General features: G+C 43.1%; 1 protein-coding gene across 1 annotated transcript in view; it reads left to right on the top strand.

Annotated features, from left to right (window-relative positions):
* KIF5C (kinesin family member 5C) overlaps nucleotides 1-26,165 on the top strand; it is a gene marked incomplete at both ends in the record, with an annotated part of 79,699 nt that overhangs the window by 12,944 nt on the left and 40,590 nt on the right. Inside the window, 3 exons of the mRNA XM_082001765.1 lie at nucleotides 12,963-13,053; nucleotides 19,321-19,394; nucleotides 24,411-24,515. Coding sequence (XP_081857891.1) covers nucleotides 12,963-13,053; nucleotides 19,321-19,394; nucleotides 24,411-24,515 — 270 coding nt within the window. The remainder of the gene's footprint in view (nucleotides 1-12,962; nucleotides 13,054-19,320; nucleotides 19,395-24,410; nucleotides 24,516-26,165) is intronic.

Genomic DNA, 26,165 nt, shown 5'->3' with positions numbered 1-26,165 from the left:
CTTCCAGGTCATGGTCCTACCTTCATCTTCCTTGCCCCAGTGGGTCAAGAAATAGCACAAGGGCTTTCACTCATGTGTGTAAGCATTTAACACGATGGCTTTTTGTGCCTCCTGAACACTATGAAGGAATGGAGTGCAGCAGGCCAGGCTGTACCCTGCCTTGATGATTTGGGAAATGCAGAAGGAATGTATCAGCATTACTAAATCTGATAATGGAATTGCTGCCAGATAATTCCAGCCAGCATTGCCTGTTTCTGGATAATTTAGCAGAAAGCAGGGCTGGTCTGCTGATCTCATTGCTGTGCTGTAAGCAGAGATGTGCTGTATGTGTAAGCTGTAATGCATTTCTAGCTGCAGGGGAGGCACAGGAAGGGGTTATGAGCCACAAGAGCTATTTCTGCACTTAAAAACGCAAAAATTGCCAAAGAAGGTCCAAGCAGTCTCTCTCCTAAAGAGATTCTCCAGCTCTTTGCTCTGGGGACCTTCACAGGAGGATATTTTGTTGCGTGTGCCTGTGTGTGTGTTTTAACCAACTCTAATAATACCACCTTTATTCAAACTATTTGTGTGACCTTTTGGGCTGTATTCTGTGTAGTAACCCAGTCGGAACCTCTTTGCCAGCTGTCCAGGAAAGCACAACTTGTCGTCACAGATTTCTCAGTGTGGGACAAGTTGGCATAGGCATTCTCAGTACCAAATTCAAAGCCATTTGGGATCAGTTCCCCTTGAATTCTGAATGAGATTTAAACAACTCTGAATTTCTTGATCATTGACTTAAGTTAATCCATCACTGATAAATTATTAGAAATGCAAAAACCAGATTCTTGAATACTCTGCTTTCTTCCTGGTAACTGGTGCAAAAATGGGGGAGGCAGCAGTTCTAGTTTGTAAGGGGTCGCAGTGTTTTTGTGAGGATGATTTTTTTCTTCTGTCTCTATTTGTCTAATTACCTAATGTGATTTTCATGAACTAGAGGTACAAATAAGAATGCCTATACTGGAATAGAGTTGCTGAGTATTACCAAACCAAGCACTGCAGTATCATGACCCTGCTCCCATGAATGTATGGATTTTACAAATAGCATGGGGGTCTGTGTTTAACAGTTTCTTATTTAAGCTTTCCTAGTCCCCCACTACATCAGAGACAGAATCCTTATTTTTTTGAATTATAAACTATGTTGTTATTATAAACTATGATTTTTGTCTGATTACCTGTCCCCAAGTGCTCTAGCTTGAGGAGGACTGGATGATTGGTCCTAAAATTGTGAGATTTGGACACACCGTGCGAAACTTGGGAGTTCGCTTTTTTTAATTTCCCCTCCAGATGATGAGATGAGATGGATTAGGAAAGCAGTGCAACAAGCCAAGAAGCAGAAGCTTGTTGGTTGTAAGGTTATGGATGGGAAGGGAGCAGGTCCCTCTTTACGCAGAGGGTGCGGATGGAGAGGAAACTAGGCAAACTGAGATAAGGATCAGAAGAAAAGGTGAAAGAAATCAATGGAAGTGTTACCAGAGTGAAAGGAGGTCAGCGGTTTTGTAGTGGGAATCAAAGGCTGTATGAAACGCTGCAGTTCCTGTACATTCCTTCCTGGAAGATCTAATTGCTCCGTGTTCTTATTAAATGAGGTTTTAGACGTGCCTTTCCCGTGTGAGGCAGGGACCTCGCAGCACTGGGTCTGCCCCAAGTGCTGCAGAGTCCGCGGTACCAGAGAGAAATGGCGGACGTGCAGAAGCTCATCAAAATGGCCGCCCTTGTGCATGGGGTCTCTGTTCTGTGAACGCTGCTCTCGGCCCATGCTTGAAGACGTTTGTTGCCAGGAGCAACTTGTCTGCATTGCTCGGTGACGGGGTAATTGCTCTGCCTGCCTCGACATCTCAGCTGCTGTGAAGGCTCTTCCATGCTCGCATTGTAGCTGTGACTGTAGGCGCTGAGATGCAGAGCCGAGTATTTCCAATACACAACACCAGCCTAGGCTGCAAGCCGTCATGCTGCAAAACAGAAGGTAATGCCGGGGCAGCTGTGCATCAGGTATCTCTAGAGATAAAACCAGATACAGCACTGCCCTGTGCTGCCCTTCCGGTCCTTCTGTTGAGTTTCCCAGGTGGAGGGAAGCGTGGAAGTAGGGGTGCTGTCGTTCTCCTGCCTTAATTCTCTGATGTGTTTTCAGTGAATACATTTTTAATTACATTGCATGAGGCTGGGGCAGACTAGTGATAATGCTTCTGTTATATCGTAGGCTTTTAAATTCCTGCTACAACGTGAGGTCAGTAAACATTCAAGGTCCCAGTGCTGCTGGCATTTGGTGTGTCGGTTTGTAAACGAGGAGGCAAGCCTGGGTTGTTGTGACTGGTCTCCCGGTGAATCAGGAACACACTCAACCAGCAAAGTGTCAAGGGTGAGGGTTATCTCCAGATCTCTGGCACTACAGTTACTCCATTAGATTATGGACGCTGGTATCTTCTTCTCTCGCATGTCTTGGATGCTGCTAGTCTGGGCTTTTGAACACTTGGGATCTTTCAGTTCTTGAGGGCAGAGGAAAATAATCCACCCATAGCGGTGTTGCTGTTGGTCCTAACTGCTCTCGGTGATTATGGGATGAGAACACTTCAACCCCGTTTGGGGGAGCGTGCCCCCAGCAGGGAAGCGTGCTCTCACCATGGTGTGCCGCCATGCAGACGGCATTTTGGCTGCGCACAAGTCACAGAATCGTTAAGGTTGGAAAAGACCTTGAAGATCATCAAGTCCAACCACCAACCCACTAAACCATGTCCCCAAGTGCCACATCTACATGTTTTTTTGAACACCTCCAGTGACGGTGACTCCACCACCTCCCTGGGCAGCCTGTGCCAATGCTTGACCACTGTCTCCGTAAAGAAATTTTTCCTAATATCTAGTCTAAAGTCAATGTGAAGGGAGTCTGTTTGGGGAGCAGAGATGTGGCCGGCCTCACTGTGTACGCTCGCTGTTGGGGTCTGGGCTTGTTGCTGTTGGGATTGCCTGGACAGTTTTGACATCCTTAAGGATTCAGTTGAATGATAAATTAGTGGCTCTGGATTAATCCCCGGGAGACTGAATGAGTATATAGCCCAGCTGCAAGTGTGACAGTTTATGCTTGTGAAATGCTTTCTCTGCAGAACAAATACCATATAATGCAGGTGGTGGGGTGCAGGCATCTCACTTGTTTCTTTTTGCCAATGTATATCCAGCCTGATGGGACGCTCCAGGAGCAGTGCTGTAGATTGTTCTCTGTTCCCCCTCAATCCTTGGTTTTGTGGAGCACGCTGAAAAGAAAGCTGCTCGACGGACCAGTGATGCCCTCTCATTTCATTTTGACCTCTCCTGACCCGAGGTGGATTTGAGTCTACAACTGACAGTGCTCAGTATCCTGTTACTAATCTCCAGAGCCACTCAGTTGCCCCATAAATCTGTAAGTGATATGCTTAACAAAGTGGAGATTAACACAACGCTGCCATGGCAGAATTAAGATGTAGTGATGTCTTGAACTGGGGCTGGTTTATGATGCGCTTTTCTTCTGTAGGTAGAGTTGAAGGTCAGCATCTTACCTGGGACTTTTACTTCACCACGGTTGCTTCGTTTCATGTTTTGAAATATCCGTCCAGCTTTTCTGCTTTTTGCTGGTGCTGCTCCACATGTAACTTACTCCCTCAGCCTCCCACCCGTGAGGTGGCCTTATCCGACTCCCCTTCCATTGTTGCTGTAGGGAGCTGCTTGAGGATGGGTTTTACTGCATTATTTTCTGGCTATGAAACTTTCATTTTTGTTTAAAGAAAATCATAGTGTTCTTCAAATAACAAAAACCCCATTAGTTTAAAACCAATTTTGCAGTATTGCATTTTTACCAAATAGACAATTAATACTTTGTTCTCTTTTCATTATCAACTGCTGCTAAAATCACAAGACCTAGGAGTTAGAGGAGTCTCAGCCTTCTATAATTACGGTACCTTTTTCTTTTTTCTTCCACAAGGAATATTTTTCTGTTTTTTTTTTTTCTTTTTCATGTTAGTTTGCATGGTTTTATGTACAAAAGAAATGATGAGATTCTCTTATCCTGATGATACAAGGGAGTAGGGTAGGTTAGCTGAAATGCTGGAGCCTGGTAAAACTGGAGAAATTTTGGATAATCGTGAGTCCAGCTTACCTTCAGAGCTCGTTAGTGCTTTTTTCCTAGAAGATTTTGGAAGGTGTCCGTTGAAGGTGGAAGCTATCAAAAGCAGGTTAGATAGGGACCATGTGTGCAAACTGTGGCCTGGAATATTAAGTACTAAATATCCTTGCAAGAATTTCGTTTACTTAAGAACCTCAGATGTCGAGAGGATCTGTATCTGAAATGCAAGTGACAGCATTTTAAAGTGAGTTTAATTAAGCTTGTCTGTGCTTTGCTGAAGTAAAATGAGTAGGTTAGGAAGGTAGCTTCGAATAGGCCTGAAAAGGTCTATAAAATTAGATAGAGCACATTAAATTTAAACCAGTAGTTATCTGTTACACATCGAACAGTGGTGCGAGCTACCTGAAAGCCAGAGGACTGGTGCTGGGGACGATGTTCTCCTGTCTCCCTGTGCACAGTTAGAGTAGCCTCTGTCTAATTCCTCGCTCTGATGGTTTTATACCTATGATAAAGCGGAGGGATCTGCGGAACTTAAGAATTGCATATCTACTTAAGGCTTAGTTTTGTGAGAGAAGATGGAAGAAACAATTTTGCGAAAGAAGTGTGAAAAAGCTTAATTTCTTAATGCGGGCTGGAAGACCCAAGAAAGGGGGAGTGATGCGCATCTTAGGCGGGTGCTGTACACAGCACCAAATGAAATCCTTTTTCCCACGTTCATTAACAGAGCTTCATCTTTTCAGAGATTAAATTGAACAGCAGGAGGATAACGCCGTTCTCCAATACCCAGTTTTGTGCCGTTGCATAAGCAGTTAAGTAACCGAGGCCCAAATCCACAAGCTGCCGCGTGGCGTGCGGAGCGCTGGCGAGCTGGAAGGGTGTTGCTAGTCCTGATGGCGTTAGGCTGTGCTGTGGGAGGAGTACCAAAGGGTGCGCAGACGTCGCACTGCCAGTAACGCAGCATCCGGCGCGGCGCTTGGTGCTGCCGGGCAGTCCGTCGCCGAGCGGGCGGTGCCCCCGCCGAGGCTGCCTGCGAAGCGATGAGGATGGCGAGGAGCTGGAGGAAGCTGTGTCCTGCAGCCTGTCCGCCTCCCTGTCCCGCTCTGAGCCACGCAACGTTGGGCAGTCCTGGAAGAGGAGGAGGAGGAGCGAGTTGGTTGCCCTCGAGTAAGAAGAGGTCCCGTTTTGCGTGGTGCTGGTGGGTGCTCTTGGAGCTTTTGCGGGGTCCGTCGTGGCTGGCGATGCTGGGTCCATCTCATCCTCTGGACGGTGGCGACTAGTTTGCGCCAATACAAGTAAAAAGTAGTGGAGAGCTGTGACTCTGAGTGTTGCTGTGTCAGCAGTATAAAAAAAATGTTGCTAAAGAGTATTGTTTGATAGTTGGCTTGGTATTGGGAGATCTTTATACTTAAAATTCATGTAAAGTTTCTTAAAGGATATATTTTCCAGGTCATGCATCTAGGTGGAAGAAAATCTTTAAAATAATTTCTAAGGTTTGGTTTCCTAAATTGCAGATCTATACCAAAATAAAGCAATACTTTCTGAAAACAGGGTTTGTTGCAAGGAGTTAAAGGTTCTTTCTGCCGTGAGTGAAAGCTAAAAGTGGATCCCTGGCCACAGGCCACATTCTGTCAGCTCCACAGAAATATTCATAAGGTAGATCAATAATTAAGCCCGCTATGCAAAAGTAATGTTGTGTTCGACTCAAATTGCTCTGCAGTACCTGTTCATACATGACTGCTTGTTTTAATTTATTTTCCAACTGAGTTTTAGGAGTATTACCACGATTTAAGAGTTTCTTTTGAAGAACTTGGTTTGACTGTGTGTTGTATTCAGGTTATTTTGAATAAATTTCCTTAATTTTTTTTATCCCAAGTGTTCTGAAGTCTCATCCACTAGGTGAATTGTTAATGCCCCAATGTTTTTAAAGGGCAAGCTAACATAGAAAATGGATGGGGTGGCAGTAGCATTTCCTTAGTCAATACGACTGAATAAAGGGAAAACATCAGAATTACGTTTAGCTGTTTTGCTAACATGCATTCATTTTCTCCCTCTGTCTTTAATCCTCATGTTTTCTATCCGCAGTAGAGATAGATGGCTTCAGGAGAATGGGATGGATCCTGTTTATTTCTCGTGCTTTGCCAGCAAAATAGAAATAACCTTGTAGTTGCAGAATTTCTATAACTTGTGGGGAAAAGAAGTCATTCTATCTAGTAAGTTCTGTCTAATACCAAGGGAAATCTGCAGGGCCTGCTATTTATCCCACTTGTGAACGGAGCAAGTTTGATGCAGCGTTCAGTAAACGTGGCCTCTACATTTTCAAAGGGAGTAAAGACTTTAGTTCCTACTCCTACAGGCTAGAGGGAAGAAATATGTTTTATGCCACCTTCTAAGGGAGAAACTCAGTGCTGTGCAAGGGATGTGCCTCGACTGAAAAATTGAATTGCCGCTGGTAATAGTTTGCTTTCCGTTCTTTGAAAAATGCCATCTTCCAGGCCTGCAATTATCTTTTATTTATAAAACCTCTCCTACAAGAGCACTTGTGGTAGTGAAAACTAGCTGGGAAATAATTTCCCATTAATTAAGCTCCTGCATATCACCAGATTCTATTACCTGCATACTCATCCATCGTATGTACTGCCAGTGGCATCTCGTATGGTATGTTAAACCCACTCATAGATCATTCATTCCAACTGCATCAATAAAAGTCTTTGAATTGAATAGAGAGGCAGAATAATAACGGCAGAATTTCATCAGAGTCATGGTTTGCCAGACGATTCATCTGATGAACTGAGCTATGTGTTTTGGCATTGTTTAGTTTTCCGCAGGGACCAAAAGTTCTCCCAAGCTCTCGGCTGATGATTGCATGACTGATGCACCCCTTTTACAGGGGCAAGGGGGATGCCTTCATTTGACCAGGCTTTGGAGGAAAGAACATTCCTCCCTTCTGAGGGGACAGAGGACAAAGAAGGAGGAGAGGGACCCTGTGTACACAGTCTATGTGCCCATTTCAGCTGAGTGCCCTAACTATCGGCTGTTAGGCAGAGCCAAATCCAGCAGCCTGGCAGAGAGATGCAGCTGGCAGCATGGACACACGGACCTTCTGACCTGTGGTCCTGGGGCAGTTGCTGGTACTTAGGCCCCCGTACACGTGCATGCACACAGAATGAACTCCCTCACCCAGAGAAGAGATAGGAGGGAATTTAGTGAGAAGATAGGACTGTACTGATCGGGTATGGGGCATGGCCGGACAAGCATAGTGACCAGCAACCTGCTTACGTGGCTGATGTTTTTGTCCTTTCATCCCAGGTTTGTTCCTTCCCAAATCACCCACATCCCTCCTTTTACTTGCCTTTGTCCTCCCCTAATTGTCCCCTAACTCTTGTGCAATCCTGAAATGTTCTTCCCCTGCATCCCATTACATGTGCTGTACCCCGAAGCCATCTGCAAGGTGATCCTGAGAGCCGTCTTGTCGGCTTTCACGCCTGGACCATGGGGCAGATGCTCTCGAGGGCCAGCCTTCGCAGGAGACCTGTCAGGGTGTTTCTTCCTGTAGTCTGCCGTTTGGGTCCCCCACCTACCCCTGTGCTTCTGCGCTCTTTGGGACGTGTGGAGATGAGCCTTGGATGGACTGATGGATGGTTTTCTGTCTTTTAAAAATGAATGCTTGACCTCTTCTTGTGTCTTACTCAAAATGATCCCACCCTTGAGCATGTGCTGGCATGGTATTTTGCAGGCAAGTACGAATGAGCTTCACCTCTGCCATCAGCAGGTCCTGTACGTTTGGGGTCAGGACTTCACTAGGCATATTCACAACCACCAGTCATCATATAACTTGCTCACACCTCTTTTCTGCTCAAGCAGAAGAAAGTTGCATCTGTCCTGGGATAAATCTGGACAGTATCTCTAATTCTGGGGAATGGTTTCAGGCTACAATTCCTCATCTGACTCAAATGTCTCCTCACAGCGCCAGAAAGCAAAGAAACTCAGCATTTTGTATGCTGTCTTCTGCCTTTCTACTTTAGCAGTTATATATCTGAGCTACATGCTGGCTGTTGGAAATTCTGTTCTAAGCCATCTCACCTTGCCTGTGGTTTTTATAAGGCACTTTGGGGACAGACCTTGGACTGTGGATTCTGCCTTTGAGCTCAGAGGCTGGAAAGTCAGATGTCATCTTGCTTAGCATCATAACCTGCAGGTATGCTGGTGGAGTTGACCCTGAACGTCTGTCTGAAGATCACAGGGAATTAATCATGAAATTGCATTAAATTATTCCTAGCATGCAGCTTTAAGCACTGAGCACTTCTCAGTTCCTGCCTATGTGGATTTAGGAGAGTTGAGATTTCTTTTTTAAAGAGGAAATGTATTTGGTTATCTTTAATTGAGACTGTATTATCTTCTAGTGATAGTACTGCTCTGTGATATTACTTGTAAAATGATGGTTTTGGTAGCGCATGCATTTTTAGTTAATACCCTTTTTGTTCTTGTGAAATCCTCAGGTTTTTTTAAATGCCGAGCCTGTAAACTGAGTAGAAAACTCTAAACGTAAAGCTGGTGAAATAATAATTGGCAATACATATGAATAGCATTCTTTGTGCTATCGAAGGGCCAGAGCAGAATCTATCTTGCTGTCAGTACAACTTCAACAGGAATTGTGTGGGTGGATCGGAGCACTTATCCTAGCCATTATGCAGCAATGGCATAAGTTAATGGAACAGATTGTCAGGGGGACTGTAGGAAGTAATGGCATAGGAAGGAAGATGTGATTTATATATGAAAGATAATACACTGCATATAATGAGGAAGTTTGAAAAAGGAGGATGCACACAGATAAAACTGTTAGCATCAACTCAGAAAATAATGCTTTATTTCTAGCTCCTTATTACTTTCTTGAATAAGCTCTAATAAGGCTGAAATCTTCCTGATTTTGATATTTAATTCAAGCTGAGTTACATTAAAAAAAAAAAAAAAGCAGTTGTGTTGTTTCTGAAGGTGACAAGAGGGGAAAAAGTACTGCTTGTGAACATGCTAAAAATAAGGTGATGTTCATGCTTGCTCACCCTCCTCTGTTTTGGAGCAAAACCTTTGGATCTGCCAGCATGTTGCCTTTGTAGGATAGATATGGCTTTTGTTAACTTTGAGGAAAGTCTGTCAAAAATTAAGAGTTTACAACAATAACACCCCCAAAGCAAAACCCAACCAACCAACCAAAAAACCCCAAACCCAAAACCTTACAATTTGCTCCAGAGAAAAATCTTCTCTCGTAACAGTATCTTGGCAGCTGAATTGCCACAGCTTTCCTTCAGGCTGGCCATGTTCTCCCTGGTCTAAGGTGGTGTGGTCTCCTCCAACCCCTATAAGATGAGGGTGAGCTCCTGCGGGACATACTCAGAGTGACTCTGTGAGCTGCCCAGCCGGGATGTGGAAGGGGTGAGGGACAAGCCGGTAGGAGAGGTGGTGAAGCTCACAGCCTGCCCTCAGGAGTCTGGAGCTGGGTGGAGATGGCGGTGAGGAGTACTCCAAGGAGAGCTGGTGAGACGGAAGGGTCAGGAAGCTGAAGAAGGTGAGTGGGGTGACAGGGGAGGTGCCCAACATTTCTCCAACATCAGAGACCCAGGAACTCTGAACAAGAACTTCTTGAACTTCTGAACAAAAAAAGGGGGAGGAGGATGAGTAGCTTAAGGAGCAGGGAGTGCGGCTGGTGGTGTAGGTGGGGAGAAAAGAGGGCTAAGCCGGATTGAGAGGATTTAAGGCACAGGAGAAGCGGTAGTAGAGCAAAAGTGGTATAAAGTCTCAAACTGAGGATAAGCAGAAGAGTCTGTGCCCACTCATCATACTCTCCTTTGCGGAAAGGAGCATGAGCTGAGGGTTGTCTTTGTCCAGGATCAATGTGGAGATGAAGCCCAAAAAAACCTCCCCAAAAACCCGTAAGTGCTGAGTGGATAATGGAGCGCAACTCGTTTTGTGTGGTTGGTGACAGATGCTTTGTGATGCTTCACATTCATTTATTGTATCAGAAATACATTTCATGTATCAGCAATAGTGTGGCCAGCAGGAGCAGGGCAGGGATCGTGCCCCTGTACTCGGCACTGGTGAGTCCGCAGCTTGAATACTGTGTTCAGTGTTGGGCCCCTCACTACAAGAAGGACGTTGAGGTGCTGGAGCGTGTCCAGAGAAGGGCAACGGAGCTGGGGAGGGGTCTGGAGCACAAGTCTGATGAGGAGCGGCTGAGGGAACTGGGGGTGTTCAGTCTGGAGAAGAGGAGGCTGAGGGGAGCCCTCATCGCTCTCTACAGCTACCTGAAAGGGGGTTGTGGTGAGGTGGGGGTTGGTCTCTTCTCCCAAGTAACCAGTGATAGGACAAGAGGAAATGGCCTCAAGTTGCTCCAGGGGAGGTTTAGATTGGATATTAGGACAAATTTCTTCACTGAGAGGGTGGTCAGGCATTGGAACAGGCTGCCCAGGGAGGTGGTGGAGTCGCCATCTCTGGAGGTGTTCAAAAAACGTGTGGATGTGGCGTTTCAGGACATGGTTTAGGGGACATGGTGGCGCTGGATTAATGGTTGGACTTGATCTTGAAGGTCCTTTCCAACCTAGTGATTCTGTGATTCTGTGATTTTCTTCAGATATCAGTGATGGGTGTTCCAGTCTTTTAGCTTCCCAGAACAAAAATCCTGAGGAAAGAATCTGACCTGTGTAGCATGTTTGTGAATTGCTGCTTCACATTTGTAGCTTTTCAATTTGATGGGTAAATAACAGTTGCAGCCAGTGCCTCTTTCAGCTGCGTGCAGCACGATTACGATGGGATTGTTTTTTGGAACTCTTTGACACTGTAGTTGTTGAGAGCTCAGTAGAAGAGCTGGGTTGATTGCACCAGAGCAACGTTTGCCTGGAGTGCTGTGTTTGCTATGGTAGGATGATGTACCGGCATCGCGCTCCGCTATTCTCTCACATTGCTTAGCTAATAAGCCTTAACTCAGGCATGAAGGAAATAAATGGGATAAGTGGATAGCTGAGGTTGTATGTCCACGTGTTTGGCCTCTTGCATTAGCGCTTATTGTCTAGTGCTTGGAATAAGCAAAATGCGGGTAAGTAGGTAAAAAGTCCATTTGAGAAATTGTTCCAAGAATAGTTACAGTAGGGCTGGGCAGCCCTTCTCGTCCTGGGAGCGAAGAGCTTTGTCTAGCTGAGAGCCGCACAGTGTGCACTGTCCATGGAAAGCTGTGGAGAGACAGAGTTTGGGGTGGGTGCCAGCTGGGTGCTCCCAGCAGTCCCACCGCACTCCCGGGGTCTGGGGCCACATTGGTGATGTCGGTCTGAGTTGCCTCTTTGGGCTTGTGTCTTACCAGGTGGGGTGCTTGGGTGGCCCCCATGCCAGCACAAGACCACGAGTTATTTACTAAACAATTTATAAATTGCCTTCTTATCCTTGAGATTCGCAATTCTGGGATGAAACATGAAGAACGCACATTGCAGGCAAACACCCCTCTGTCTTATTTTCCTCTGTGGCTGTTAAGTAGCAGAGTTTAAGGAGCAGGCAAGTGTAAGCTTACGATCGGCTTGAAGTAAAATCGAAGTGTGACAAAACCAGCTAATTGAGCCCAGCATTTGAAGAGCTGGCTGCAAATGGCAGAATGGCACATCGACCCAGCAGAACAAGGCTCCTACATGGGGTACCCAGCTGCCTCGCAGTTAGCTTTGAAACCCTCGGTACGCTGCTCTCGGAGCAGGCGTCACATCTTCGACGGGAAATATTACCGGCTTTGACGGAAGATGAGAAAGATGTTACACGTCCGCTTAGTTGTAACTTTAAATAAAGGAGTTGTATTTTAAATGCAAATGCCTTGCTTGTTTTTGAGTTGTAAAGAGCTGAACTGCTGTATTAAAAATTGATTTGCCTTTTAAGTGTCATGCAGACCTATTTTTAGGATTGTTAATATGTGTTTCTCTTGTAACCGATCATACTCGCTACAAAGAGGAATCAAAATTTTCTGGAAGTGTATGCGCGGGTTGTGCTACACCGTATATACGTATGAATAAGTGTCAGTCGTGATGTCATCTGGGAGTTGGGGCTGCTCGGTGTCTGTGGTGAGACGGTGGTGGGTGGTTCACAACGTGGAAATGGCCCCCATCCCGTTCAAAACGTCATTTTGGAGCTCTTTCCACACGGCGTCTTATTATTTGTAGGTGCTAAGGATAAAAATAATGACAATTTCTGAATAAAATACAAACTTAGGCCAATGTACAGTCTGTCTGGGGTGCCTGGTTTGGGTCTAACCCAGGGTTTTACCGACACACATTTGCGTGTTTAGTGTAGAAACGAAACCAGGCTCTTTCTGCTGAAGGAACACAGCGTTCGTTGGGACCATGCCTGGCCACCCTGGCCTTAGCAGAAGGTAGCTCTCAGGACCTGCAAACTTCTGATTTTCTTGGGTCTGATTGCTGTTTCTCACACCACGGTTTTCACTAGTTTGCAGTAACGAACGGCAAATCTTTTGCACATATTGATATGGCTATTCCCCCTTAACTCCTAGGAGAGGGAGAAAATAATCAACTTTCTGTTGCTGATATTTCAGCTTATTGTTTCCTGTAACTGTAGCTGCTGACCCAAATGTGAACACACAGAGAACATATGGCGTGTTTTATTTGCCAGCTATAGAAAAGATGGTTTTGGAGCACACGAGATGTCACATCTGTTTAAGTCAACAAAATACTGTCATCTCTGTTGCACTGAATGGCTTCCTTTGTAGTAAATGCTGCGTTTCAGGATTCCTGTTAAATTGGGTCTATAAACTGTTTAAAATGCTCTTTACCTTATAGAGTTTCTCTTTTGTTTGCAGCAAGGGAAGCCGTATGTCTTTGATAGAGTGTTACCTCCTAATACCACCCAGGAACAAGTTTATAATGCCTGTGCCAAGCAGATTGTTAAAGGTAGGTGTTGTCTTTGTTTATTCCTGCTTGGGGGGAGGGAAAAAGATGTCTCCCTGTCCCCTCAAGCTATTTAAAGACAGGATAATAAATGTTTAGATGTGTGTGTGGGAGTTTAGTAATTAGTAATTCCAAGCATTTCCTTTTTTAAGGACTTGTCTGTGTAAAAAAACAAAAACAAAAAACAAACAAAAACCCCCCAAAACAAAAAACAAAAACAAAAAAACCAAACCCAAAAAACCCAAAAACCAACCCGAACAAACAACAAAAGAAAAAGCTGAAGGAATTGCTTGTAGTTGTTCCTTACTTTCTCCTTGTGTGTGACACTTATTCCACACAAATATTTGCTTTTTGCGATAGATGATAAGCAACAAAAAGCACATTCTCCATGCAGCGTGAGGCTACTTGGTACAGGATGAGCACGGAGTAGCTGTGTCTTTGAATGGAAGGGTGGACCGTTAAAGGAAAATATAGAAGGCACTGTTTTTGTAGCTGCTTTGCCTGCATATAGCTTGCACTTAAAAATGAAATGAGAACACTAGTGCCTGTTGGATAGCAACCTGTTTGTTTAAAACAAAACCTTCATAAACTGATGAAACTTCAAGATTTTGACTTGAGAATCAAACTTTTTGGGTGCATTTTAATTGCCTGCTGTACTTTCCCCTACCTCCCAAATCACCCTCAGAGCTCCCGCTTGGTTCTGATGCTGCATAGTCCATCCATGATGGTATTACAACTGCTACAGCATCTCAGGGGTTACAAGTAGTACCCGGTCTAGTTGTGTGGTGTCCCTGTGCCCCCCAAGATTTGGTCATCAGTTCTTGTTTTCAAATCCAAGTATGTAGACTATGGGAGTGGTGTCAGAGCTGTGCTTGTATAGCAATGCAAGGCTGCTTGCTGAACACTGTGGAATTTATGTAGCGTGAGAGATTTGGGGTTGCACTCAGAGGTGCAGCAGCTACTGAAGCAGTGTTGAAGGACTCGCTAGCATTTCAGGCATGGAGGTGGATCTGTGGAGAGCTTGTGTGTCTGCCAGTGAGGAGAGGTCCCTGGTGTGCGCAGCCCTGCTGCAAAGCCTGCGTTTTGTTCTGGAGGAAATTAGTTGGCTCACTTGGACAGCCTCGAGCAAACCAACATGCCTGTAGTCTAGATGATCAGGGGTGAGGACCAGAAGCTAAATTATTTGATCTTAGAAAGAGGAAATGAGTTATAAGACTTCAGTTGCCTCTTCTCAGAGGGGGCAATTATGGCAATTCTGACTTCAGACGGGTAAGCCTTTAATAAAAACTGGTGGGATTGGAGGCGTAGAGCTTAGCAGTTACTAGTTCAGCTTGCTGACACACCGCTCAACTTTTGGAAGTTTGGGGAACTGTCTCAATACTACAGTGTGTGCTAACAGAAGCAGCACACCGCTATTTGTAGACTTGCGGAGGCTATTTATATCCTCTGTGGAAGTTGGTTTGCCCTGAAGATGGCGAGAGAAATAAAATCCTGTTTGAGAGCAATTTGGAAGACCTAAATCAGTGATTTACGTCTTCTTCATTAGCTAAATAGAAAGGCAAATACTCTCCAAAGTCCTATCTGAAAATAGAGCTCAAACATACTTTTGCACGTGTGTTAACTTGGACCTCCTAGATGACTTGAAAGGCAAGTTTGATGAGGAGGAGGGTGTAGAAGAAAGGAAAAGAGAAAAACAGGGAAAAAAGAGAGAAGGAGAAAGGGAAAGTGAGGAGGAGAGTGATGGGGAGGGAGGGGAGGAGAGGAGGAGGATGTAGGACAGGGAGGGGGTCCTGGGAGGGAGAGCACAGCGTTACTGGAATGATGTTCTTGAGCTCTGGGCTCACATTTCCTTACTTTTCATTTTCAGTTTAAAGCCTAACAAAGTGAAGTATGTGAAACGGACTGGGCTGTTTCTGATAGACTGGAACAATGTAATTTACTACATGGAAATACGAGCTGAGTGCATTACAACTTGGAGCACTATTTAAATCTTTGAGACTTTTTAAAATAGCTTTTCAAGGTTACCATTTGTTATCAGATTTCATTATACTCCCATGAAATGGCTGATGGTTTCATTGTGATTAATGTTATTACAGAAAATGCCAGCTGGCCTAACAGTCTCTGAAACAATGGTTATTATAACCATGTTGACAATAAGGATGATCTAAATGAGGTTTTTTTCACTAATGAAGAAATGAGATTAGGTTTAAGTAAACAGCTGAATGACTAAGTCAAAGTATTTCCCATTCCACACGTGAGAAACATGAGAAATGAGGAGTTTTTTAGAGGAGGAGAAGCAATCTTGTGTGCTACAGTGATTTGCATCGGGGTGGGCGCTGGCATGGTGTTTGTTCAAGGTGCTCCCAAGGGCAGAGGTACCAGCAGGGGAAGTGTGTGGGGAATCATCACTGGTGCATATGACCACAGTTTAGGAACTTGTGTTTGCATTTTTTTTTTAACCAAACTGAGAAATATCACTAAATCTGAAAGGGAACAATAGCGTGTGATTGCCACCACTTAAGCTTTGTTTCCCATCGTGCTCTATCGCCAGAAAACAGCTTTATCTTCTCAGCCTACACAGATGGATGTCTGTATCTGGATTTTGCATCCTTCCTACAATTACATTGAGGGAAGAATATTTATAATGGCCCAAACTATTGCTGAGCACTGGAGCTGTGAGCACATTAGTGCACATGTGAACATCTGCACATTTGTGTGTCCTGTGAGGAGGAGAAAATTGCTTTAGTGATTTTTTGGGCAGTGGGTTTGCTCTCACTGAATAGCTTATTGACTTTCTATTCTGGTTAGAAATATGGGCCTCAAATGCTGAGTCGCAGAACTAGAAAGTTTAGAGAAGGAAAAGGTAAATATAGACCTAAAAATTTGATTGTAGGAATGAGGCTGAAAGGACTTCCGTAAAGCCATTTGGTCTTTCTTCTTGCCATTAAGACTCCTTTACGTGTCAGTGGTCCATGTGAAAGGTCTCAAGTCCACAGCTGCCCTTGGCCATTTGTTGCAGAGCTCTGCTGGGTGCTCCGGTGCTGCTGGAGAGACTGTTCTGGGTCCCTAACCTGAGCCAGTCTGTGTTGTAGCCCCGACAGAAGGGCTGAGGTTTTAGACCGTTGCTACTTCTCCTGACCATCCTCATCAGGAGGAAGGCCATCTGGCAGCAGTTGAGTGGCCGAGTCGAGTAGCTGGCTTTTGCGGGGAGGGTAAATCAAACTGAAAATCATTGTAGAGAGGATTGGACCAAGAATTAAGACAAGCACTTGGCCTTGCTTTGTTTGCTATGAGTTCCGCAAAAGTCCCAACTGACCTTTGTTTGGTCGCTTTGTTCATCTGTTTTTTCCCCCCTTTCCTTTCCTCTTAAGTTTTGTGAAGGCTGTTTCTGTCGGCAACTGTCTCTTCTCTTTATCCAGTTGACAGATGGTATATTAACTATCTTAAGGTGGAAAGCTGTCCAACAAAAATAACCTCTTCTACCACAGAGACTGACTTTTTTTAATTGCAGCTGGTGCAAAGGACTTTTATAAAATAAGGTGTTTTTTGCTAATTGGGAAGATAAATTACTTACCTATGCTTCCTCAAGCAGTGATGCATCTTAGTATACATTGATGCACATTCTGAGCAATTTTCTTGTGTAACAGTTGATTAATCAGATTATTTTCCCCCTAGGCTGGGTACCAGCATAGAACTGACATTGTACCTTGCATTCACCTGGAGATAATACGCCTTTTTTTTTTTAATTCAACCCATTTTTAAAAAATGTTAACCAAGTTTGGCAAAAACTGGAAATAGTAGTAGTGAACTCTTAGATTGTGCTTAACGGTCCTGGGGTGGAATTTAAAAGGTATTTGGATGCTAGGTGATCTTTTAGAAACAAAAAGGGGTTGCACATATTTGCTTGAGGATTTCTGACTTCCTCCTTGGACAACTATTTCCATTTTTTGATACCTAAACACCTTTGAAATTCTGGTTCTGTGCACCTTCCAAACATGAGCTGGCTTTCATCTAACGAGAAAAACAAACCTTCTTCCTTTTCCAACTTCTAGCTAGATTTTAGGTGAGAATAAAAAAGTCCAAACACAAATATTTTCTTTCCTTGCTGGCTAACAAAGATGGAACTGTCTACACAATAGATGTGGAGTACTTACAACTGAATCTAGTCTCAAAAGTTAAATATGACTGCCTCCCTGTTGTGCTTAGATGTGTGAGTGCGTTTAAGAAGAAAGTAAGCTTTTCATTTAAAATATTTCAAATACAGTTGCATTAAACATTGCCTTTCCTACAGGCTATTTTGAAATTTAGTATTAATCTGATTAACTTTCTAAAAGACAGTAGTATTTTTGTATTAAAAAACAAGACGTAACTCCTGTCTCCTGTGAGCTGCTGCCACCGCTCTTACGCTGCAGATCCTTGGCTGCACCTCCGTCTCTCCATCCTTGGTCCTGCACTCCGTGTTTCTGCTGGTTCACCCAAGGTAGACCTATTGGTGCAAGTTGAGTGGAGCTCCTAGCAGAATTCTACTTCAGCGTCTTCCAAAGATAGTATACATTGGGGTTTCATTGGAAAAAAATGCTGTTAAAATTGTACCCGTGAAAGTGGAAGTGAATGAGCTTTGAACGTGGTGCAGGCGGATGGCTGGCAGCGAGGCTCGCCAGCTGTCTTCTCCTGCCTTCCAGCTACCCCTTCCCTTCCACTCAAGTTCATTCTGTGTTGAACTGAAAATCAGCGAGATGTTCTCTTCAGAAAAGAACTGGCAAATGGATGTTTTGAAATACCAGTAACAGGAACTTTGGCCCTGCTTTGAAACCTGTTGGTGAAATTCTGGGTCGAAGGCATGAACTCAGGATGGCACTGCATCTATGGCTGGATGTCTGTTTTTTTATCTATGCAATTATTATTTATAATTCCTTATTTTAAACTTTGTTTCCCTAAAGCAAGAATAAGCAGTGTCTCTGTGTTTATAAACAGGTGAGGATGCTAAATTCATACAAAATATTAATAACCGGAATGACAGTAATTATAGTCTGTAACTTTGTCATCTTCCTAGATTTCAAGATTTGAAAAATTTACCCAACACCAGCCTGTGGAGATCTGTACAACCTCTGGCATGTCTGTCCTCTTCAGCTCCCCAAAATAGTTCTGCCACAACTTAAAACAGTTACATTCTGTGTTTAATTAGAATGTATTTTTTTTAAATGGCTTCATTCCAATTTCATCCTTATTTTCAGTATTACTGTATAGGAAATGTGTGTTTAGGGTCTATGTCGTGGTTGTCTCAGAAAAAGATCACTTTTCCTTTCCATTCTTTTTATCCATTTCTTTTCTTTGTAATCATCTTTCTGCGGTTTTTATCTCAATTTTTTTCACACTTGTTTCTTCATTCTTTTTGTATCTTTCTAACATACCTTATTTAATTCTCCTTCCTAGATGGACCATCTACATACATACATATGGAGATACAAATAAGGAGATTATATGTGTGTGTTTATGTATATATAACAATATGGTGTTATATGCAATAGTATAAAATACAGACATGTATATATCTTTACTATAAATATGTGTATATACACACACATATATCTTTTTTTTTTCTCCCGGTAGCCTGGTAAGACTTCAAGTTCACTTGCCTTGGAGCAAGTCCAACCCAGTAATCCTTTCAACGGCAATGAATGGATGTGGGACTGTGCACGAGAACCAGCTGCCTTCCCACCCTCCGGATTTCTGAAAGCTACTATAGACATTAACCAGTGCAAAGTCAAAAATGGATATTTTTATGTCTTAATGCAGTATAAAATTATTCATTCTTCCTTGAGAGATGTATATTTTCAATAAAGCAAATTCCTGTTCAGCTGACTTTCTTCTTGCTTTGCTCTTCTGCTTTGGAAATTAATGAGGCCGTGAACTGTTGAGGGTGTTCTAGTAGTTGAAAAAGTATGATTTTGTTTAATTTTCTCTGTTACATGATGGTTTAGAATGCAGGTAATTAAGTTTCCTCTTTTCCATGTTGCACAGGTATATTGGATAATATCTAGTGTCCAGAGATTTTTTTTAAGAAACATGTCAGTAATTCTGTAATTCTCTTAGATTTTGTTACGCTTTTTTTTTGGCCTAAAGATAGCTAGTTATGTCGTATTTTCCCCATTCTTTATTGCACAAACTAATTTCTAATTGAGCTTCAGCATTGTAGAAGACTTATGAAACAGTGGTAACTCATAATGACATTTTGAACCTGGATTTTAATTGTTTTGCTTCTTCTTGCAGATGTTCTTGAAGGCTACAATGGCACAATCTTTGCTTATGGACAGACATCATCAGGCAAAACGCATACTATGGAGGTACAGTGGCAAAATTAAATCAGTTTGGTAGCAGCAGTTGAATTATATGTACCAATTACCTGAACAAGCCAGCTATCTGGAGCACTCAGCTGTGAGTGACATATAAAAAGAGATCTGGGTATGTTTAGCTTCTACTGCCTTTTAAGCTGTATTATTTCTTTCAATGTGGAGGTTTTTTTGAGATGTCTATAGATATCTAGCTAAACTAACAAATGGTGAGTGAAAAATATCAAGTATAGCTTCTCCATATTTGTCAAAACAGTTTAGGTATATGTATATTTTAAAGCATTTGGGTGAGATTTGTTAATCCACAAATGAAATCAGTAATAAGGGTCTATAGAGTTCCCTTGCATGCAGGATTATGAAAATTCATGCCTGAGTTACTGGTTTTCTCATTTGCCCTCCCCTTCTGGGAATACCACTCTCGTGTGCTGCAGCACAGATGGATGAATTTGAGGATTGTGGCTTTGGAGGAGAAGAATACCAAACGATACCAGATTCCAGTGGCTGAGGTCCTAAATCTGTTCATCTTTCTGCTACATGAAGTGTGATGGTGTAGTTTTTTTCCTGTGTTGTGGTTGTTTTTTTTTTTAACTGTTCAGTTAGAAGACCTTTAGATATTTTAGTCCCTTGCTAAAAAAAGGAGGATAATTCAAGCATTTAATCCTTGCATGTGATTGTTCCATCACAACGCTGTACAAGCTGGGTGTCTTGGAGCATTTCAGTTCAACTGTGACCTGTAAACAGGAGGGCTGCAGCAAAGTTTTGCTAAATGAAAGGAAAAAAATGAGCTTTCATTTGTTTAACAGCATCAGATGGTTTTGCTACACGATTAACACGGGTGACCTACCTAAGCTGAAGGTTAAAGGAGAAGGAAAGCAATATTCTCTCGAGCCAACAGGCCCTGGTGAAATTGCTGTTCGATTGCCACAGTTGCTCTTTTCCTGGAGGATGCAATAACTGATGCCTCATGTCTAATTAAGCCTGTTCTTGCGAGGATGGGGGAAATCACTAGCTCAGCCCTCACAGATGGCACAATGGCTGAGTAATCCGCCGGCTCTGAATGTAATTAAATCAAAATGTCTGCAGGGCTTGAGCTGGTGCTTCCACATGGCAAGGGGAAAGATCTCTTAAAGCCAATTTATATTCAGAATTACAAGCTGCAATAAAGAAAATGACTGTAGAAAAATGGCTATTTTACTACTTTTATAAAGAAAAAGCTGTCATTTTAAAGTGGAATCAAGTCTATATTCAGTTTTAATCCCCTTTTTAACCTAACGTCCTCTTGTAAAGTTGTTAAAGTATGTTGTGGAAGAAAAAAGTCATCTGAAGTTGAAGAAATAGTAAATCCTCTTGGTAAAGCTGTTATGGAGGATTTTCTGTAAATGTGAAAAGCTTCACAGTGTTAGTGTTAAGCTTAAGCAGGTCATGGTAGTATAACATAGCCAGGACAGGCTTTCTGACATACATAGGTCTTTCCTCTGTGCTAGATAAAACATTTGCCAACCTGTATAGCAGGATATAACCAAAACCTTCTCAAAAATTACATATTTTTGCCCAAAAGATTATACTTTGACTTTGTAGTAGAGTTTTCAGTACTAGGTCCCTATAGATTGTAGTTATTATGTCAACATCTGAAATAAAACAGCACTGTCTCAAATGTTACACTTCACTAGCTACAGCCTGTCTACTATGTTTAAATGTGGAAATTAATGCTCTTATTAAAATGAGAGGCTTTAATGAGCAGAGAACTCTGTCCTGGTGCTTAAGGGGGCGTTCACTAACTGCAATGTCAGCAGGGCAGCAGCAGCACATTTCTCCAAACTCTGCCTGAGGTCACAGCTAAATCTATGAGAGCGTTTTGGGTTTTTTGATTCCAGCTTTCCAGTTTACCTTTACCTTTCTCTGCCCTTCCAGTTTATGGTCTCCATAAATTATAGCGGGACCTGTTTCAATCATCTCTTGTTTTAATAAAAATCCATTGATAATAAAGGAAAAATGATAAGGGTTATTTTTTCAATGCATCAGAGAATGCTGGTGTTACAGCTTTTTGAAGTTCTTAACTCTTTCTTTGCAAAGCAGTGAATGTGATCTTGCTTCACTGAGGTTTCTACTGTCTTAAGTAGTGACAAAGCCCAAGAAATTGTAGATGCAGTGATTGAGTTACATGCACACTTAATCATATTTTACAGATTGATTTCTCTTCTGAGCTAAAGAAAGCTGTATAAGGGAAAGCATAATTATTACAGGGCTTGTTGAGGCTAGGAGAATGTTTAATTAAATACTTTTATAAGTTGTCACTTACCCAGAGCCCAAGCAATTATTAGAGGAAAGGTTTGCCTGATGCAGTGGTTCCAAAACGGATGCACTGCTGTGCAGACAGAAGTCTCTGCAACAAAACTTGGAATTCAGGCTGTCCTTTGGCTGAGCCAACAACCCAGCTCGATCAAAGCCTCTGTAGAAAAGGGTTCTGTAGCTGCCTTTGCCTCTGCTGCCTTAGGAATCACGCATCTTGCAGCACTTCACAGCATGGATGCCTTTGGTTGCATTTGTGGGTGTTGAAATATCAGCAAATCTCTGTTTATCCTACTTTAGGAAAAACTCATTTCCCTTCTTTGGGAAGTCTCTCTCCATGCGGTAATGCAGGGTAGTTGGGTGGTTTCACTGAGCTTTTCAAGGACTTCTTCAGGGAGAAGGGATGGATGGTGTGGAAATTGTATTGCGGCCTCTGCTCAAATAACAGCGCTGTGTGATGGAAGCGGGTGCTCTGCTGGCAAGGTGCTGGGGCTTGGCTGAAGTGTGCGGTTGTGCATACGAGTTTGCCCCTTCACCAGGGACTTAGTTTATTTAATCACCCTCTTTTTCATTCTCAGAGTCTGAAATGAAATGGTGTATCATAAAACAAGGACGTTTCAGTTTTTGGGAAGCTTGATAGGATGTTGGATATGGTATAGCATTTAACTGCTGCTGCTACAGAAGGTAACATTATTTGTGAAATAGAAATAAAATATTCACAGTTTAGATACAGCTGAGTGCTGCTATATAGGAAGGCAGTCAGCAGTGTGTGCCCAGGTGGCCAAGAAGGCCAGCAGCGTCCTGGCCTGTATCAGCACTAGTGTGGCCAGCAGGAGCAGGGCAGGGATTGTGCCCCTGGACTCGGCACTGGTGAGGCCGCACCTCGAATCCTGTGTTCAGTTTTGGGCCCCTCACTACAAGAAGGACGTTGAGGTGCTGGAGCGTGTCCAGAGAAGGGCAACAAAGCTGGGGAGGGGTCTGGAGCACAAGTCTGATGAGGAGCGGCTGAGGGAACTGGGGGTGTTCAGTCTGGAGAAGAGGAGGCTGAGGGGAGCCCTCATCGCTCTCTACAACTACCTGAAAGGGGGTTGTGGTGAGGTGGGGGTTGGTGTCTTCTCCCAAGTAACCAGCGACAGGGCGAGAGGAAATGGCCTCAAGTTGTGCCAGGGGAGGCTTAGACTGGGTATTAGGAAACATTTCTTTACGGAGAGAGTGGTCAAGCATTGGCACAGGCTGCCCAGGGAGGTGGTGGAGTCACCATCACTGGAGGTGTTCAAAAAAACGTGTGGATGTGGCACTTGGGGACATGGTTTAGTGGGCATGGGGGTGTTGGGTTGATGGTTGGACTTGATGATCTTGAAGGTCCTTTCCAACCTTAGTGATTCTGTGATTTATCTATATTCCCCTTCCCCTTTTTTTTCCTCCCAAGTTGTGTAATTCAAGGGCAGAAACCTAATAACTGCTTTAAATACAGGCTTTGAGATAGAATGAGAGATTATGTCAGTACTTCATGTTAAATTTCCTTCATCCTAGGTTGATGCTTAGAAGTTGACTGTCATTTCACCAGCTTTAGCATAAAGGAAGCGACGTCTAGAAAGACTATCTTTAAATATACTAATAAAGGCTGAGTAACTTGGAAACAGGTCAATGTGACACACTAGTCGTTCACGAACATGCATAATATTGAGAAACACATATACCTGTGTATGATTTCCATATTTTGCTAAAAAAAATCGGTGTTTAATAATTTTTAGCAATTACAGATCAAATTTGACTTCCCATGATTTAGAATTGTATGGCTACCCACTATATTTAAAAAAAAAAAAAATAGAAATTCCCTACCACTATTTGGAGTAAGATGCTTTGTTATGGTGATATCGGCAGCATTACTTGGACAAAGATTTAGACAAAGGTGTATTAGAGTATTTAGACGGTATGTTGTGATGAACTGACTTGTTATTGCATATTTATGCAGTTTCATATAACATATGGAAATAGTAATGCAGTGTACGCTGTAGTCAGAAAAGATTTTTGTTTCGAGTTTATATTTCTATTCAATGTTCAAGTGGTGTTAGCTTTCGTGTACGTGCCCAGCTTTGTCAGAAAGTGCAATGCAACTAAAAGGAGCCGTGCGGCCAGGGAAATTGTTGTTTTTATTTAATATTCAGTTCTGGAAAGAATAGAGGAAGGTAGTCGTGCAAATTAACATAGAGAACGGGAGTGTTTGTAAGGCACAGTTCTCTGGCAATAGTCCCAGCAAGCTCAAATCAGAATATATTACTCTAATCCCCAAATCCCCACAACCCAGATTACCCTTTAGCTTTCTAGCATAGTGGTGAAAGAGAAACAAAATGCTTTAATACTTCTTGCTTCTGACATGTTTCCAAATATCTGATTTAACTGGGAGAACCGGGCTGCAATTTGTACGTTTGTGTTTATTCCTCCATCTTCCATCGGAGAGTGGCAGTGTAAATAGCGGCAGGACAGCACACTGGGCAAACGGCAGGAGCTGACAAAACAAAAAGGTGCTCTGTCGGGTGAGGAGTGCTCCCATGTCGAGTCGTTCTGCCACCTTTCTGTGCACTTACATCAAGCAAATCCCCCCCTGAGCAGCAGGCACGTTCCCAGGGATCCGCTGGAGGAAGGTGTGTTTGGACAAGGCTTTCTCCTCATGTGCCTGAGCAAGGCTTTCCAAGTTACGGTTTGGTTTTGTGTCTGTAGGGGAAACTGCACGACCCTCAGCTCATGGGAATCATTCCGAGAATTGCACATGACATCTTTGATCACATCTATTCCATGGATGAAAACCTGGAGTTTCATATAAAGGTAAATGCGGAATGGCGTGTTACGTAATGGATGGAAGAAAGTTGACTTGGATGGGAGTGTGTGTTGATGCTACACTATTGCGCTGCAGAATTTTTCCTTTCTCCGTTTTATAACTCAAAAAACCATTACGTTACTGAGGATATTTACTAGAAATAATCTAATACAGTTACGAGCCTTTGATGGAAATTTTTCCTGAGTGTGTTTTCAGCTCAGGTTTGCTAGGCTGTTGGTTGCCTTGTCTCTCACCACAGTTGGTGGGCTTAGCCAACATGGTAAGAGAACATTTATTTCACTGCAGCCTCTCCAAAAGCTGTACCCCAGCCCCACTAGTTACGACTGTAAATACCATTGATATGTGTGACATTTGTGAGAATACTGACATGTTGTTCCTATCTTAAGGATATAAAGAGTCCTTCATAATAAGTAGGTTTGAAATGGTGGAAAGATGGCTTTGGGCAATTTACGGAAAAATGTTTAGAAGTAATTTTTAGCTTAAAAGCTTATTTATGGGTTCTTTGAGATGGTGGTCTAAGTTTCCATTTGAACAGCTACTATGTTTTTCTGTGTCCTGATCTTGATTCCAACCATACAATCTCTCAAAGTTTTTGAGTGACCTTTAATTCCTACTGTTCATCTGGTCTCCTGGGGGGCTCTCAGCCATGGGGGGGCATTGGTCCGTCTGGCAGAGTTGGGTTAGGCTACGGCTTGCTTCCAAGCAGACATCAGTAAAATTACGCAGTGAGTTGCAGGAAAAATGAGTACTCCACTGTCATCCCTCCCCCAAAACACACAAATATACTAGACGGCTTCAGTAAAGTTAAGTAGCTGAGCACTGATAGTGTGAAAACACCATCCCTTCTCCTGCTGTGACCAAGTGATGCTCTCCAAGATGGAGCTCTCCTCTTCTGACCCTCTTGTGCCTGAAAGTTAGAGATGAGTGACTTTTTAGTGCTGCTTGCATTAAAGCCCTTGAAGCACTTCTGGGAATATATATATGTGTGTGTGTGTATATATATGTTTTAATCATCTAGCAGAGTAACTCTGAACCAGCTACTGATCTTTTGGAAGGTCATTTTGTATTGAGAACCTTCTTAGCAGTGCCTGTTTGGGGGTGAGCTCATGAAGTACAGACAGAAGCAGCAGCCTTATGAAATACAAAAAAACCATCTAAGTATTTTTATAGACCTTAGATTGTAAAATGCTGAGCTCCTTAAGAAGAGATGCCTCCAAATTTTCATAGAAATAGCTTCCATAGGAGTGACACTGATTTAATCTCACCAGCTGTACAGCTCTCCTGTGGCTATTGCTATTCTACATCATAGCACTTGGATGCCAACAGATGGGGACCCCCTTGCACAAGACATAGTAAATTCCTGTCCTGGCAGAAGAATATCACTTTACAAATCATGTTCTGCCAGCACTGGTTTCGTGTCATAGTTGATGTGTATGAATATCTTAACGGAAAAGCGCCTAAATAGCAATGAATGAGTGATTATACAAGGAGCTGTCTTTGAGAGAAATGCATGTTCTGTCATTGGGAGCAAGGATTTAACCACACTGTCACACTCTTTTAGTAACTGACCCAATGTTGAAAATGACTTCCCCCCTGCCCCCCCTTTAACACATACCTGTTTAGAACAGGGAGGGGAA

Source organism: Phaethon aethereus (genome assembly GCF_964289735.1).
Source record: "Phaethon aethereus genome assembly, chromosome: 6".
NCBI classification, from domain to species: domain Eukaryota; kingdom Metazoa; phylum Chordata; class Aves; order Phaethontiformes; family Phaethontidae; genus Phaethon; species Phaethon aethereus.
The sequence above is the reverse complement of the archived record's forward strand: the minus strand, read 5'-3'. Positions and strand labels throughout refer to the sequence as shown.